This window comes from Cibotium barometz, chromosome 4 (genome assembly GCF_041138505.1).
Source record: "Cibotium barometz isolate CiBa-2024 chromosome 4, ASM4113850v1, whole genome shotgun sequence".
NCBI classification, from domain to species: domain Eukaryota; kingdom Viridiplantae; phylum Streptophyta; class Polypodiopsida; order Cyatheales; family Cibotiaceae; genus Cibotium; species Cibotium barometz.
In genome coordinates, this window is record NC_141049.1 from 25,386,959 (window position 1) to 25,401,176 (window position 14,218).

Consider the following 14,218-nt stretch of genomic DNA (forward strand, 5'->3'; position numbering starts at 1 on the left):
TCTATGCAAACAAAAGGAATTGTGACAGGGCTGCCAAAATTTAAAGTGGAAGGTATGCAGAAAATCTGTGAAGCATGCCAATTTGGGAAGCAAACAAAGCATGTGTTTCCACGTAACAGATATGTGAGCAGAAATGCACTAGATGTTGTGCATTCAGATGTATGGGGTCCTACGAAGACCGTGTCTATGGGAGGCTGCAGGTACTATATCACTTTCATTGATGACCACACAAGGAAAGTGTGGGTATATTTCATGAAGGAGAAGAGTGAGGTGTTCACTCACTTTCAGAACTTCAGGTTTTTGGTTGAAAAGCAAACAGGAAAATATGTAAAGTGCCTAAGGTCAGATGGAGGGGGAGAGTACTTCTCCAATGAGTTCTCTGAATATTTGAAGAAGAATGGTATTCGGAGACAGTATACATGTAGATACACTCCGCAGCAAAATGGAGTTGCTGAGCGGAAAAACAGGCACATTGCTGAGATTGCGCGGGCATTGATGGAAGAGAAGAATATGCCGCATTGCTATTGGGCTGAGGCTGTTTCTACAGCAGTATACATCATGAACAGGACTCCAACTGCAGCCATACATGATGTAACTCTAGAGGAGAGGTTTACTGGCAGAAAACCAGATTTGTCTCATCTGAAAGTTTTTGGATGCATTGCATATGTGCATGTGCCAGATGAGCTGAGAACTAAGTTGGATCCGAAAGCTGAAAAATGTGTGTTTATTGGATATTCCCTTGAGCAAAAGGGATACAGGTGTTATAACCCTGCTACACGTGAGTTGAGGGTAAGCAGGGATGTTGTGTTTGATGAGATGAGTAGCTGGTATGCTGCTGAAAAAGAAGCTGTCGGGGCTGATTTGAGTGGAAGTGTGGTTGCACAGAATGCAGGTCAGCAATCACAGTCTTTGAGTGGACCAGGAGAGTCCTCGTCTAGTGGGTCTGTTGATAGACCATGGAGTGGCAGGCTGCGTCATAATACCAGCCCCACAAATGTGATTACTACATCACGAAAAGGAAAAGAGAAAGTGGTTGAGCCCCTTGGTATGCCTGACATTTCTGCAGGGCATTCTCATGTTGATGGAGAGTCTAGTGGCTCAGATATGAGCCTTGATGAGGAGCTTGGGATCCCAGCTATGAGAACACCTGGTGTAAAGAAGGCTATGGAAGCCATGAATGAAAAGCTGCGAAGATCAGGGAGAGTGAAGAACCCTGTGCAGAGATTTACATATGATGGTTATGTGGCACATCACTATGCATATATGGCAAAGGTTGTGCAGGTTGTTGAACCCACATGCATTGATGAGGCTGTTGGAAATGTGAATTGGGAGAAAGCTATGGATGAGGAGATGGATGCACTATATGGAAATGAAACTTGGGATTTAGTGCAATTGCCAGAAGGCAAGAAAGCCATTGGATGCAAGTGGGTGTACAAAGTTAAACATAACAGTGATGGGAGCATAAACAGGTATAAGGCTAGATTGGTAGCCAAAGGATATGCGCAGACATATGGGATTGATTATGAGGAAACTTTCAGCCCAGTTGCCAAGATGGCAACGGTGAGAGTTGTGATAGCAGTGGCTGCGTCAAAGCAATGGTCTTTACATCAGATGGATGTAAAGAATGCATTCTTGCATGGGGATTTGCAAGAAGAGGTGTATATGTTGCAGCCACCTGGTTATGAGGATGTGGGTCACCCCGAGCATGTTTGCAGGTTGAAGAAAGCCTTGTATGGCTTAAAGCAAGCACCAAGAGCATGGTCTGACAAGATTTCTGAATATCTTGTCACTATTGGCTTTCATGTAGCCAATGCAGATTTCTCATTGTATGTGAGACATGGTGATAGAGGGGTTGTGCTTGTTGTCATCTATGTAGATGACTTGATCATTACGGGGGACCATGATGCAGAGATCTTTGATGTAAAGATCTTGCTTAGACAGAAGTTCGAGATGAAGGATCTGGGGGAGCTCAGATATTTCTTGGGCATTGAGGTGATTAAGTCACCACATGGTATTGGATTACTGCAGAGACAGTATGGCTTGGACATGTTGTCCAAGTATGGTATGACAGGCTGTAAGCCTATTTCTGTGCCATTGGATCAGAATGGCAAGTTGAGTGCAGATTCAGGAGAGATCTTGGAGGATCCTACTATGTACAGGAGCATAGTAGGAAGTTTGATCTACATGACGATCACCAGACCAGATTTGAGCTATGCTGTTGGGTTGGTGAGTCAGTTTATGCAGGTTCCACGGAAACCGCATTTGGATGCAGTGAGACGCATACTGAGGTATGTGAGGTCTACTTTGCATTGTGGACTATTCTATGAGACTGGGACAGAGATATGTGTACATGGGTACACAGATGCTGATTGGGCTGGTAGTATCTCAGATAGGAGATCTACTAGTGGCTTCATGTTTTCTTTGGGGAGTGCTGCTGTGACTTGGAGCAGCAAGAAGCAGCCTACGGTTGCTCTATCGAGTACGGAGGCCGAGTACAGAGGAGCTGCTATGGCAGCATGTGAGGTAGCTTGGTTGAGAAAGCTACTTGTAGATTTGGGTCTATCACTGGATAGACAAGTTGTCATTTTCTGTGACAACATTAGCAGTATACAGTTGGCCAGGAACCCAGTCTTTCATGCTCGTACGAAGCACATAGAGGTTCACTACCACTTCGTCAGAGAGAAGGTCTTGGCAGGAGACCTTGACCTTGTTTATGTCAGCACAGAGGATCAGGTAGCTGACATCTTCACCAAAGCATTGGGTACAGAGAAGCTCCGCAGATTCAGGGCTTCGCTTGGTGTACATGAGATGGAGTTGAGCTCGAGGGGGAGTGTTGAGATATCGAGCTCTAGTGAGGCGGTGGACACTGATGACCCGCCTGGGGGATAGGCCCCGCACTTACACCACTGGCATGGTTGGTGAGATCTTGGGTGATATGCGGCCAGTGGGATGACAGGCTGTGTGACAGCCACTCTAGAGACTGGCATAGTTATAGCGCCAGCTCATTTAGTCGGGTTCACACTATAGAGAACCCGTGTATGTATTGGTTGAGTACCTTTCATATTGTGTGTACTCTTATCTTTGTATATGGTGTGTTGAGTGTTGAGTAGTTCAGAAGAAGATTTTCAGCCTCTCACCTTGTGTGTTCTCTATTAGGGTTTTGTGAGTGTGTGTGTGTGCTTGCAAGAGCTCAAGCTCTCTTCCCCCCTGCATCTTTTCAGTTATGCCTAATAGTGTACCAGGTAATGTGATATGATCCTAAGTGTAGTTGCACCTAATATTGTACCAAGTAATGAAAACCACCTTGAGATTTGTAAGGTCATATATACCCATGCCCTAAAAATATTTTCCTATTATAAAGTCATATTAGTCTACATTTTCAAGGGAGATTCTTGATCCCTTTCCATTTATCAGAGCTCTAAATTCAATTATTGCTCAAAATTTTCTTAACTAATCCTATCACATAGGCATAGGGTGCCATTTACCACCTAGCCCATTTTATCCAAAAATATGTGAGCCACCATTTGTGAATCACCAATGTGAGCAACTAATGTGTGGGTCACCAGTCACGTGAGTCCATCTAGATATCCAATATGGGATGAGGTGACCACCATGGCTCCTATCCACACACACACACACACACACATAGAGAGACTGACTTATGACGTCTAATAATAGATAAGCACAACATTATGGGAAATCCTTTGATATACATAGGCGAAGATGAGAACAGATCGAAAAGTTATAGTCAAACACTATAGAGTAGCAATAAAAAAGTAAAATGTAAGGCAAACTATGTGAGTCAATTATGTTGAGGATACATAGTGGGAATAACTACATAGTGTGAAGAACTATATAGTGTGAGGATACATAGTATGAAGAACTACATAAAGATACTCTAGTCACTTACCTTAATAATTCCTTCTAATCAAGGATATATCATAGGAAATTAGCAAATTAACTCTATATCATGATTACTTATTTTCGCTAAACCTTATGTGAGTGTGTGATTTGATGAGAATATTGTATATCATGTATCCTTATTTGAGTCAGTGAGCCATGAAGTTATTGTAAGAATTTATTTAGTGGATGCATTGAAAAGGTTTTATGTTAAACCTGTGATCTTGTTTATCCTGCCTTTTATTATTTCATGAATGAAAGAATCTTTTCTATCCTACCTTTTATTATCCTATGTATGAAAGCTAAAAGGAGGTGATAGCTATTTGTGATGAAAGGGTGGCCTCTTTAGTAGCGATTGAATCAATATATCTCACATCCCCTTCATGTCACAAAGGAAGACATAGTATCTTTGGCCATGGTGCTGAATGAAGTGTTATCGAGTCCTAAAATCCTCATGGAATAAGCAATGATGGATAGTTATCTTACCTTACTTGCTTTGAAGATGCTGCAACTAGCGACAATGGATCCCCATGTATCTCTTTCACATCCCAGTTATGTAATTGGACTTTTAGGACTCTTTTTTTAGTATATTTTGTTCTAGATTATGACAATTTGATGTAAGATTCCTCCCTCTCCATATCTAGTGAGCTTAGTCATTTTATTTTAGTATACTCCTATGTTGAAAAAATTGAACTGGTGCATTTTGCCCCCATATAGCCAACTAGGAAATTCTTAAGCTATCCATTATAATGAGGTATAAAATTACTTTTTGATATTCTAGACTCAGAGATAGATAATAATATATATTTTATAATGAGATATTAATTTATTTTTTGATTCCTAGAATCAGAGATAATAATATATATTTTATAATTTTCATAGGATAATAGTGTGGTAAATATTAGACGAGGGCATTTTTACTAGGTAAAGAGGTAGAAAAATTCTTAAGCTTGTCATTATCGATGCTTATCGATCTTAATTTCAAGCTAGGCATAGCGCATTACTAAGAAATCAAAAAAATAAATTATTTTATAAATTAGAAATAAATTATTTTTGTATGATGTGACCATTTGGACACCTAGATGTGTGCATGTTGTAACCTTAGTTAATTAGATCTTAGTAATAAGGGGCCTACTTGGGAAACCTGCTCATGGGACTTTCTTGACCATCCCCTGCTGACCATGTGTCCACCGTACCTCCTTTTGAAAAGGACTGGATGTTTCTCACCATTCCCTTTCCTTGTGTGACCACATCCACCATGTATTTGGGCTATCTGGAGACTTCTTCTCCCTACCTCCAAGCTGAAAAACATGCCTACTTCCCAAGGCTTTAGTATCAGCAAAATGGACTAGAGGGGTTAAACTCTTGAGAGAGCTCCACAATTCATGGTGGATCAAACTCAAGCACATAAGCATGATTAGCAATTGTAAAGGGATAAGGGAGCTTAATCAAGCTCGTGGATCATTAGAGGAGGTAAGCCAATGACTTTATTCATAATAGGATGCCTCTTATATAGGCTAAATACAAAGCATAATTAGCCAAGTCAACTCCTATAATTTCTCCCATATTCTCTCCGAGAATATCTCCTAGCCCCACTATGATTCTAGCTCCCTAGATGCATGATCCTTGAAGGCTATGCATTAGAAAGTGGCAAATGTATTGGTCAAATGGCATGCCATGCAATATGTGTAGGATTTTTCCCATTCAGTAGTAGCCAAAAATGTCTTCTCGTATGATGTCTTGTATTGATTAATTAGTTCAATCATTGCTTGGTTGTAGCCTAAGAAGCCATCCAAGAAGCTGTAAGCTTTTACTCCCTAATGACTCTTTCCAACACATTGTTAGTGTATGACAGGGGCATAGTGATTGTATACCATGTTGGCATTAACATTTTTTATGTTAATGCACATCCTGAGCTTTTAGTTTTTATTAAGGCATAATTACTATTGGCAAAATCCATTTGGTTTATGATTAATCTCACATAAAACCCAACATAATTATCTAGCTCTTCTTTGACCACCATTATTTGTTTATACGCAAGATTCATGTGGTACTGTTTTGATGGTTTTGCACCTTTAGTAAGAGGGATGGTGTATTTTACCACTTTTGCGGAGGAATTCCCTTCATATTTGTGTACCTCTAGGAAAAAACATCTTAAAATTCTTTAAGCAAGGCTATCAACTGTTCTTCTTGCTTAGATGTGAGGTCCTTGGCAATGAATATTAGCTTAGGTTCTTTAGTCAGGTCAATGAGGTTTATTCCCTTGGCAATCAATATCAGCTTAAGTTCTTCACCCAAGTTAGTAAGATTTATTCCCTTGACCTCGAAGAAGGGACCATCATAAGAGATATGATTCTCTTTGCACGTCCATCTTTGGGCATATACTACTTTGTCTGCGATGTTATAGAACTTAAAGTATGCAGGCACTTGAAATAACTCGCCAAGAGATATGATTCTCTTTGCACGTCCATCTTTGGGCATATACTACTTTGTCCGCGATATTAGAGAACTTAAAGTATGCAGGCACTTGAAATAACTCGCCATATGACCAAAGAGACTAGAAGCTGGTCTAGCTAACGACGGTTGGGATAGGGATTTCATCTTGGATCTCGCAATGTCAGAACAAGGTATCCAAGAGTAAAGTCTACCTCCTCCATGTGTGGACCATTATGAGATAACGATGCAGTGTAGCATGTAACCTATTTGGCAGTGTGCCAAATCTAATCCAAGCCATCTCTAAACTATGTGGCCTCATAGGCCACCTTCCCATATAACCTATTTGGCAGTGTGCCAAATCTAATCTAATCCAAGCCATCTCTAAACCATGTGGCCTCATAGGCCACCTTCCCATGTAACCTATTTGGCAGTGTGCCAAATCTAATCCAAGCCATCTCTAAACCATGTGGCCTCATAGGCCACCTTCCCATGTGAATACGGGGATGTTGGGTACCCGAACTGCTCATCTATGGCTACTCCTCATAATGGGAACCATGCAAACATGAGCTAGCCAATGCCTGGACAAAATAACAAGGGTGGAGCATTGATATCCAACAATACCATCATCTGGATACAAATTAACCCAACTAGCTATACTATCATCTGGACACAAATTAATCCAATTGAGTGTACTATCATTTCTAGATTATATTAGACTAAACAAGAAATCACATATCATGGTGCAACTTTTAGACCCATCTAGACTTGTCTCTATATTGGTTTTAGCCCCATAACCTAAAGACAAGGTTCTTAACAAGATTCCTTTTCCCCTTAATGTTGCTCAATGTGAGAATATTTGTATGTGGCCTATTTGGCTGTCTATCTAAGCCATCTAGTCTCTAATGGCCACCAATGACTAGCAAGACCCAAAGAAATCACCTCAAAATTGGATCTTGTTGTGCATCCTAGCTAGTCAAACATGATGCACCTCATAAAGAAAAACTTACAAACAGAAGCTAGCCAATATACATGCAATAACAAATAGAAAATAAAGCATCGTTTCCAACACTAAGTACAAATAACATGTCACAATTTGGCTATCCCATGTGACAATCACATGTGAGCCTCCATGTGACTCATGACATCACTAACCATCTCCCACCCCCCTCCCCTCTTTAACCTCTAGATTCACCTATTACATCACCAACTGACCAAAGGTTCACTTATTGAGAACTAAGTTGTTGCCACAGACATGAAATTGCTTAGTCTTCTCTCCAAAAAAAAGTGAGTTTGTACAATTGAAATGGATATGTAACATCTTTTTCCACATGCTAGCTGGTGTGTAACAGGTGGCAATCCATAATGGGAGCCCTTATTGATATGTATATGGGAGTCTTTTTTCAAGCGTGTTTAGCAGCCCACGGACACATCCCAAAGTAAGGGAAGGTGTCCATGGCCTTTTCCCGTCTATGGATGTGTCTCCTTGTTGCCTCTTCACAAGGGCCGGACGGACATAATACGAATAAACTTGCAAATCTCTTGCACCAGTTTTCCATGCCCTAGTTAAGGGGGAATTGTGGTGGCAGTGATATTCTAGTAACTTGGAGAGTGAAAATCGAAACTGTGCTGATTGTGGCACAGTTTCATTTTCTTTGGGAAACTTAGCCTTGTACGTAAGCAACGCCTCATGCAATTGGCATGAGAATGTGCGAGTCTAATGAGGTAATTAATGCCATGATGGTCCAGGCTCCAGCCATCCAGTTAACAGGCACATGGGAAAGGCCTGTTAGACCCCACACCGTGTGATTTTAGGTGGTGTCCGTGGGGTCCATTGCATGTCCATGTCGTCCAGGTGGAACATATTCATGCCAAATCCATCCATGACATAGCACACGTGTTGGGTTGTAGGCACAGACTGTGAAGACTGAAAGACAACACCCTTTCGAATGAGTGAGGAGTTGCCACAAAAGAAGTGGTTTCTGGTGCATGTGAAGGTAGCCTTAGTAAAGGTATGATCTTCTCACGCATAGAGTGGATCATATCACAACTAAGTGGCGCATTTTCTGTTCTTAGAGTCCTCAAAAGAAATCTCTACATGAACATTTGCCATTCTTGATCTGGTGAACTCAATTTGCATCAATTACTATGATCTCTCTACCTCCCAATATTGATATGAGCTTGTGGCATTGTGACACTCTTTCCATGTACACATGCTTTTCTTCACGTGAATCAACCTACTATGGGTGTGTTAAGCAGCCCGAATGCTATGGCGAGCTTCTCAGAATGACAACACAATTCCTTTGCCTCTTTTGCAACGTTACCCACAGCATGCTTTGTGTGGGGAAGATATCTCTTATAAATAAGGTCTTCATCTCATGTAGCAAATGATATAAATGGCTTTCTTGTGGGCGCTTCTGATCTCCTACAATAAATAAGTGTACTTCCTCCTCATGTTCAATCCAGCTCTGGCAAGGCTTCACATGAATAACATAATGCCCAAGCACCTTGTTTCTGTCTAAATTTTTCCACCTCAGTCGCACATTCATGCAGCCCAGTGTCAGCATAAATATTAGACATCAAAACATATGAAGCAGCCTGCTTGGGCTGCAGCTTCACTGCATGATCAAAAGCCCGTCTTGCCAACTCTATATTGCAGTGTTTTTGGCATGCACCTAGCAAACACAACCAAATAGTCAGATCAGCCTGCATTGGCATCTGCTCCAACATGTTGTCCACCCGCTTGAAGTCCCCCGCACGCCCAAGGAGGTCTATAATGATACTAAAATGTTTCAAGTTTGGAGTTACACCATACTCTTTGCTCATAGATTCAAAGTACTCCAGACCTTTGGCAACAAGACCACTATGACTGCAAGCTAAGAGAGCTGAAGTAAACATCACCTCATCAGGTCTGATGCCTGTCAATTTCAACTTCTCAAACATGTGCAGGCTTGCTGCAGGGTTCCCCTCTCCTGCATGACCAGCAATACATACAGTCCATGGCACAACATCGGGCTCAAAAAGTTCATCAAAGAATGCCTGCCCATCCACCATGCTAGCACAACTGCCATATGCATGAACTAGGGTGGCAGCAACAAAGGGTATCCGTTCATACCCAGCTGAGACAATATCAAAGTGAAGCTCTTTACAGATCTCCAAGCTTCCTGTTTCAATGCAGGCTTGCAAAATGCAGATAAGAGTAACATCATCTAGAAACATATGCTGCTTTCGCATGTGTCTATACAATGGCAAAGCTTCCTTTGCTTGGCCTTGTTCAACATATGCCGAGAGCATTGTAGTCCACGATACAATGTCACGAAGGGACAATCCGCCAAACACATCTTTTGCTTCTGCAAGAGTCCCACACTTGCCATACATTGTCACAAGCGCATTACCAACAAGGGTGTCTAACGCAAAGCCCTTCTTGCAGAAGTCTGCATGCAATGCCTGACCAATTTCTAGAGAAATCACTCTGGTGGATTGCCCCTTCACAACAATAGCTTCTTCCCTCTCTGCAAGAGTGGCACATGCATGAAGGCAAACCACATATGTCAGCTCCTTAGGAGTCTCCCCTTCCTCTTGCATGTGTAAATACAGTTGCAAAGCCTTCTCTCCTTGACCCTGTTCTACATATGCTGAGAGCATTGCATTCCATGACACGATATCACGTCGGGACATTGCACAGAAGGTGTTGTCAGCTTCAGCAATGGTCCCACACTTTCCATACATACTCACAAGTGTGTTGCAAACAAGGATGTCAGATGTGTATCCCTTCTTGTGGGCATCTGCTCGTAATGCTCGTCCGATTTCCAGAGCCATTACTTTGACTGATTGCTTCCTTGCTACAAGAGCTTCTTCCTTCTCTGCTATGGTGGCACATGCATGAAGAGCAATAACAAATGTCAGTGGGTTTGGATTCATCCCTTCCTCTTGCATCTGTCTGTACAAGTGCAAAGCACTTTCTCCCTGGCCCTGCTCGACGTATGCTGAGAGCATTGCATTCCACGACACAATATCATGGTGGGGCAGGGCACTGAAAACGTCTCCTGCTGCAACAAAGTCTCCACACTTGCCATACATACTCACAAGAGTGTTGCCAACAAAGGCATCAGATGTGAAGCCTTTCCTGCGGGCCTCAGCATGGAATTTCTTGCCCTGTCCAATGTCCGGTATACTGCCACAAGCTTTGAAGAGACCGACAAAGGTGTATTTGTCTGGTTCCACACCGTCCTGTAGCATACATTGATACATTCTAAGCGCTTCCTGCCCCTGGCCAGAAGCCGTGTATGCAGAGATGATGGCAGTCCAGGAGAAGACAGTACGGCAAGGCAATGCTTGGGATGTATGGACGGCATCTTCAATGGCACCGCACCTTGCGAGCGTCAGCACCAAATAGTCACCTAGGAAGCCAGTAAGCTGGGCGCCATGTCGGAAAATATGTGCGTGGATTTGTTTGGCTTGAGTGAGGGCCTTGCTCTTGTTGCATGCCTTGAGGAGGGACAAATAGATATTGGAGGAAGCGGGGGCAATATCCATGTGAGAGAGGACATCCAGTGCCCTGTCAAGCTGTCCGAATGCACAGAGGGTTTGAAGGAGGGACTCATTTTCATGTGAACCTCCTGCACCTATCCCGCAGGAATGAAAAGAAGAGCTCCGCGTTCCCTCCTGCTGTTGTGGGGGAAGAGAAGGATGATGATGATGATGATCAAGAGCTCCATGACGGAGATGTTCATCATCATCATGATCAACATCAGCATTACCATCATCATTATCAAAGCCATTTGCCCCCTCAACCTGTCGATGATGGTCATGGACATCATCATGGTCATGGGGGGTGGGTGTTTGAGATTGATCTGCACACACGGGCTTATGCTGGTAGTTGTGCAGCAGCCTGGGAAGCTCTATCGAAGCCTTGTAGCGACGAGCGTTTGACTGCGAGGAGCTTCTCCTGTTGTTGTCCCAACACCGTGCAGGGTTTGAGGAGAAACACGCCCAATGCCTCTGCTCTTGTTGGTTTGCTCGTCTCCCTGCTAACCATGCACGACGGCGGCCGGCCAAAAGGAACGGCCAGGTCATTGATTCATCATGGGCGGGTGTGCAGAGCCATGGGCGGGTTCCTTGTTGAATTTCAAGGGTATACTTTTAACCTGTTATTTGAAGGGTAGACTTTTAACCAATTATTTGAAGGGTAGAATTTAAGAAGGACTTTTCCAGATTAAGCTTTAGAGAAAAAAAACAAATATCCTCTTTAAGTGAAGGGATAGAGGCTTCTCTCAAGAATGGCTTCCGAGTCTTCAAAGTTGAGGGTTGGCTATGCCCAATAACACGACTTCCGAATCTTCAAAGTTGAGGGCTGGCTATGTCCAATAATAGGGATTGTCTATGCAAAAGTGTGCCAAAATATTTATGGCACCCTCGCCACATCTGCCGCTACCAGAGGGATAATGCTTTTGGTCTTGCTTTATGCAGGATATAGTGGGAAATGGTGGCCAAAGCAAGGATGTTTTTAGTCTTGCCCAAGCGATTTAACTGGGCTTACAAGTTGAATTTGAATTTAATGTTTACAAAGCTTTTGCATTTCACAACGCCCACCCCAAGTTCGCAAACAAGCAAATTCCGCTAGTGAAACTTAAGAAGGAGAAACCCGACTATGCCAATTTACTTATAGCTTAGTCAAGTTCCTTAACTCACTCAGTAAACTTTGCATGTGGGAAGGTCCAATTAAGGAGGACATTGTGAAGAGTGGGAGGATTTATCATTGGGCTAGTCAAAGTTGCTTTTGTCAACATTGTTGGCCATGGATGATGGGAGGCTTAGTAAACTTTGCATGTGGGAAGGTCCAATTAACTTTGCATGTGGGAAGGTCCAATTATGGAGGACATTCTGTGAAGAGTGGGGGGATTTATCATTGCTCTCACCTAGAGGAAGCTCATCTCATAGAGGGAGCAATATCTAGAGCACTCATGGGAGTTTGCACCATATCCAAGAGAACACATGTTCCAAGGACAATAGATGACCAAATGTCATAAAGTGAGTAAAAGATCCTAGTACATGATAGTAATCTCCTATTTATACCCTTAGGGTCCCATGTGCCCCACATGTGTAAATGGACCCTAACCCATGTGCCTAGGCCCATCCCCACGTGCATGTGCACCACTAGGACACTTTATTACAAACCATCCTCTCCTACAATGATTTCATCCTCAAAATCAAAGGGTGGTTGTGCATAAAACATATACAAGAGGCTGTGTACAAAAGGCAAGAAGAATCACATCCATGACTTAATGTAGCAGAAGACCCGTGCATAAATCATATGACCCCCTAGATCAAATGGAAAGGATGGAGAGCTCCCGTCTCAATGATGAGGCTATATATGCAACCTCCTAGATCAAAAGGAAATCTGAGGTATGCAAAATCCAAGGAAATGGTTACATGATAATCTGGTGCAAGTGGAGTAGATAAGGAACCACTGTCAATGACAAATCTAGTCAAGTATCCTCCAGGATCAAAGGGATATGTATGGTATACACCCTGAACCGTCAAACCTGGAATGGTAGTAGCTCCTGGATCGAAAGGAAAGCTCAAATCCAAAGAGATAGTAGTTCACGGTCAAAAGGAAAACTCATAAGCCCATCCTCATGACCACACTGTGAATCTAGCATGAAAGGTATTCGCCGAAGAAGCTCAAAACTCTTGGCTAGCATGTCAAGTGGTCCTGACACAAAAGAATCATCGTGTATGCCAAGACTGGAATATGTCATAGATGCACCTGAATGTCGAGCCACATATCCACAAACTATGGCAAAGAATGCATCCAAAGAAAAATGTCCTGACTCCAAAGAACACAGGATCGTGTGTCGACATCCAAAGGAGCCAAATGAACATAGCTCAAGGTTAGCCTCATGTAGAGTCAAATGTGAACTCGTGCCTCCATCATATGTAGCACCACTCAAGCAGTCAAAAGCATGATCCACCATATCTATGTATGTATGAGTATGATCTGACCCATGCACAATATCTCCATGTGTATGACACTCTATATGTGTGTAACCCCCTACAATAGAAATTGGATCATCATAAAGATTGTCATCACTAAGCACTGACCAAGTGTCTACACAAGAGGTATAAGTGGTATCAGTCAACTCACTATCAATGGAATCTCCAAGGCCACTAAGGTCATCCCTAAAGGTATAACCCAACTCCATCACCGGTGTCCCTGTATGACCTAAATCCCATGATAGATCAATCTCCAATAACACTGGATCTAAGAAAATACCTAGATCAACTGTAAAACTCTCAAAGTCAATGTCATAGGATATGCTGAAAAATATGATCAATATGCATACTCCTACGACGTCTCACCTCTATGAACTCATCACTACTCTCATGCAATATCCCCGACTGCTCAATCACAACAACTCGATCCACTCGAATGCTGCCAGAAATGCTATGAAAACTAGGAGTAGTGGTCATATCCAAAATCTATCCACATGTAACAAATCTAGAGGAGTAGCCCAACACATCTAATACTAGAACCTCGGGTCTATGCTCCTCATGGTCTATGATGTGCTCAATGACATGTGAAGTGTCCCATGTGTGACTAAAGATTATGACTAGCCGAATGATCATGAATAGTCAAATGCCCATCAAGATCATGGAATGCATCACTATGGTCATCTAATGTATCCCTATGATCACTAGGAATAGAGATAGGTAGCTCTATGATGCTCGTAATGCTCGATGTGCTCGCTGACATCCCTCCCATCAAGATCATGCCCACATGATCTAACTTACACACATCACTCTCACTATCACTATCACATACATCATCATCATATACATATGTGTCAGTGGCATCATGTGCACGTGTATCACTATCATGTGT

The 14,218-nt window shown here is 42.5% G+C and overlaps 1 protein-coding gene across 1 annotated transcript; it reads right to left on the bottom strand.

Moving 5' to 3' along the window:
- Positions 1-8,790: 8,790 nt before the first annotated feature.
- Positions 8,791-11,409, bottom strand: LOC147639086 (putative pentatricopeptide repeat-containing protein At3g01580). Its single transcript, XM_086793383.1, has one exon. The coding sequence runs from the start codon at positions 11,407-11,409 to the stop codon at positions 8,791-8,793; it is 2,619 nt and encodes an 872-aa protein (XP_086649509.1).
- Between the last annotated feature and the right edge of the window lie 2,809 nt (positions 11,410-14,218).

Excerpts from the sequence above, each read along its gene's own strand:
- LOC147639086 (XM_086793383.1), bottom strand. The coding sequence starts at position 11,409 with ATGACCTGGCCGTTCCTTTTGGCCGGCCGCCGTCGTGCATGGTTAGCA.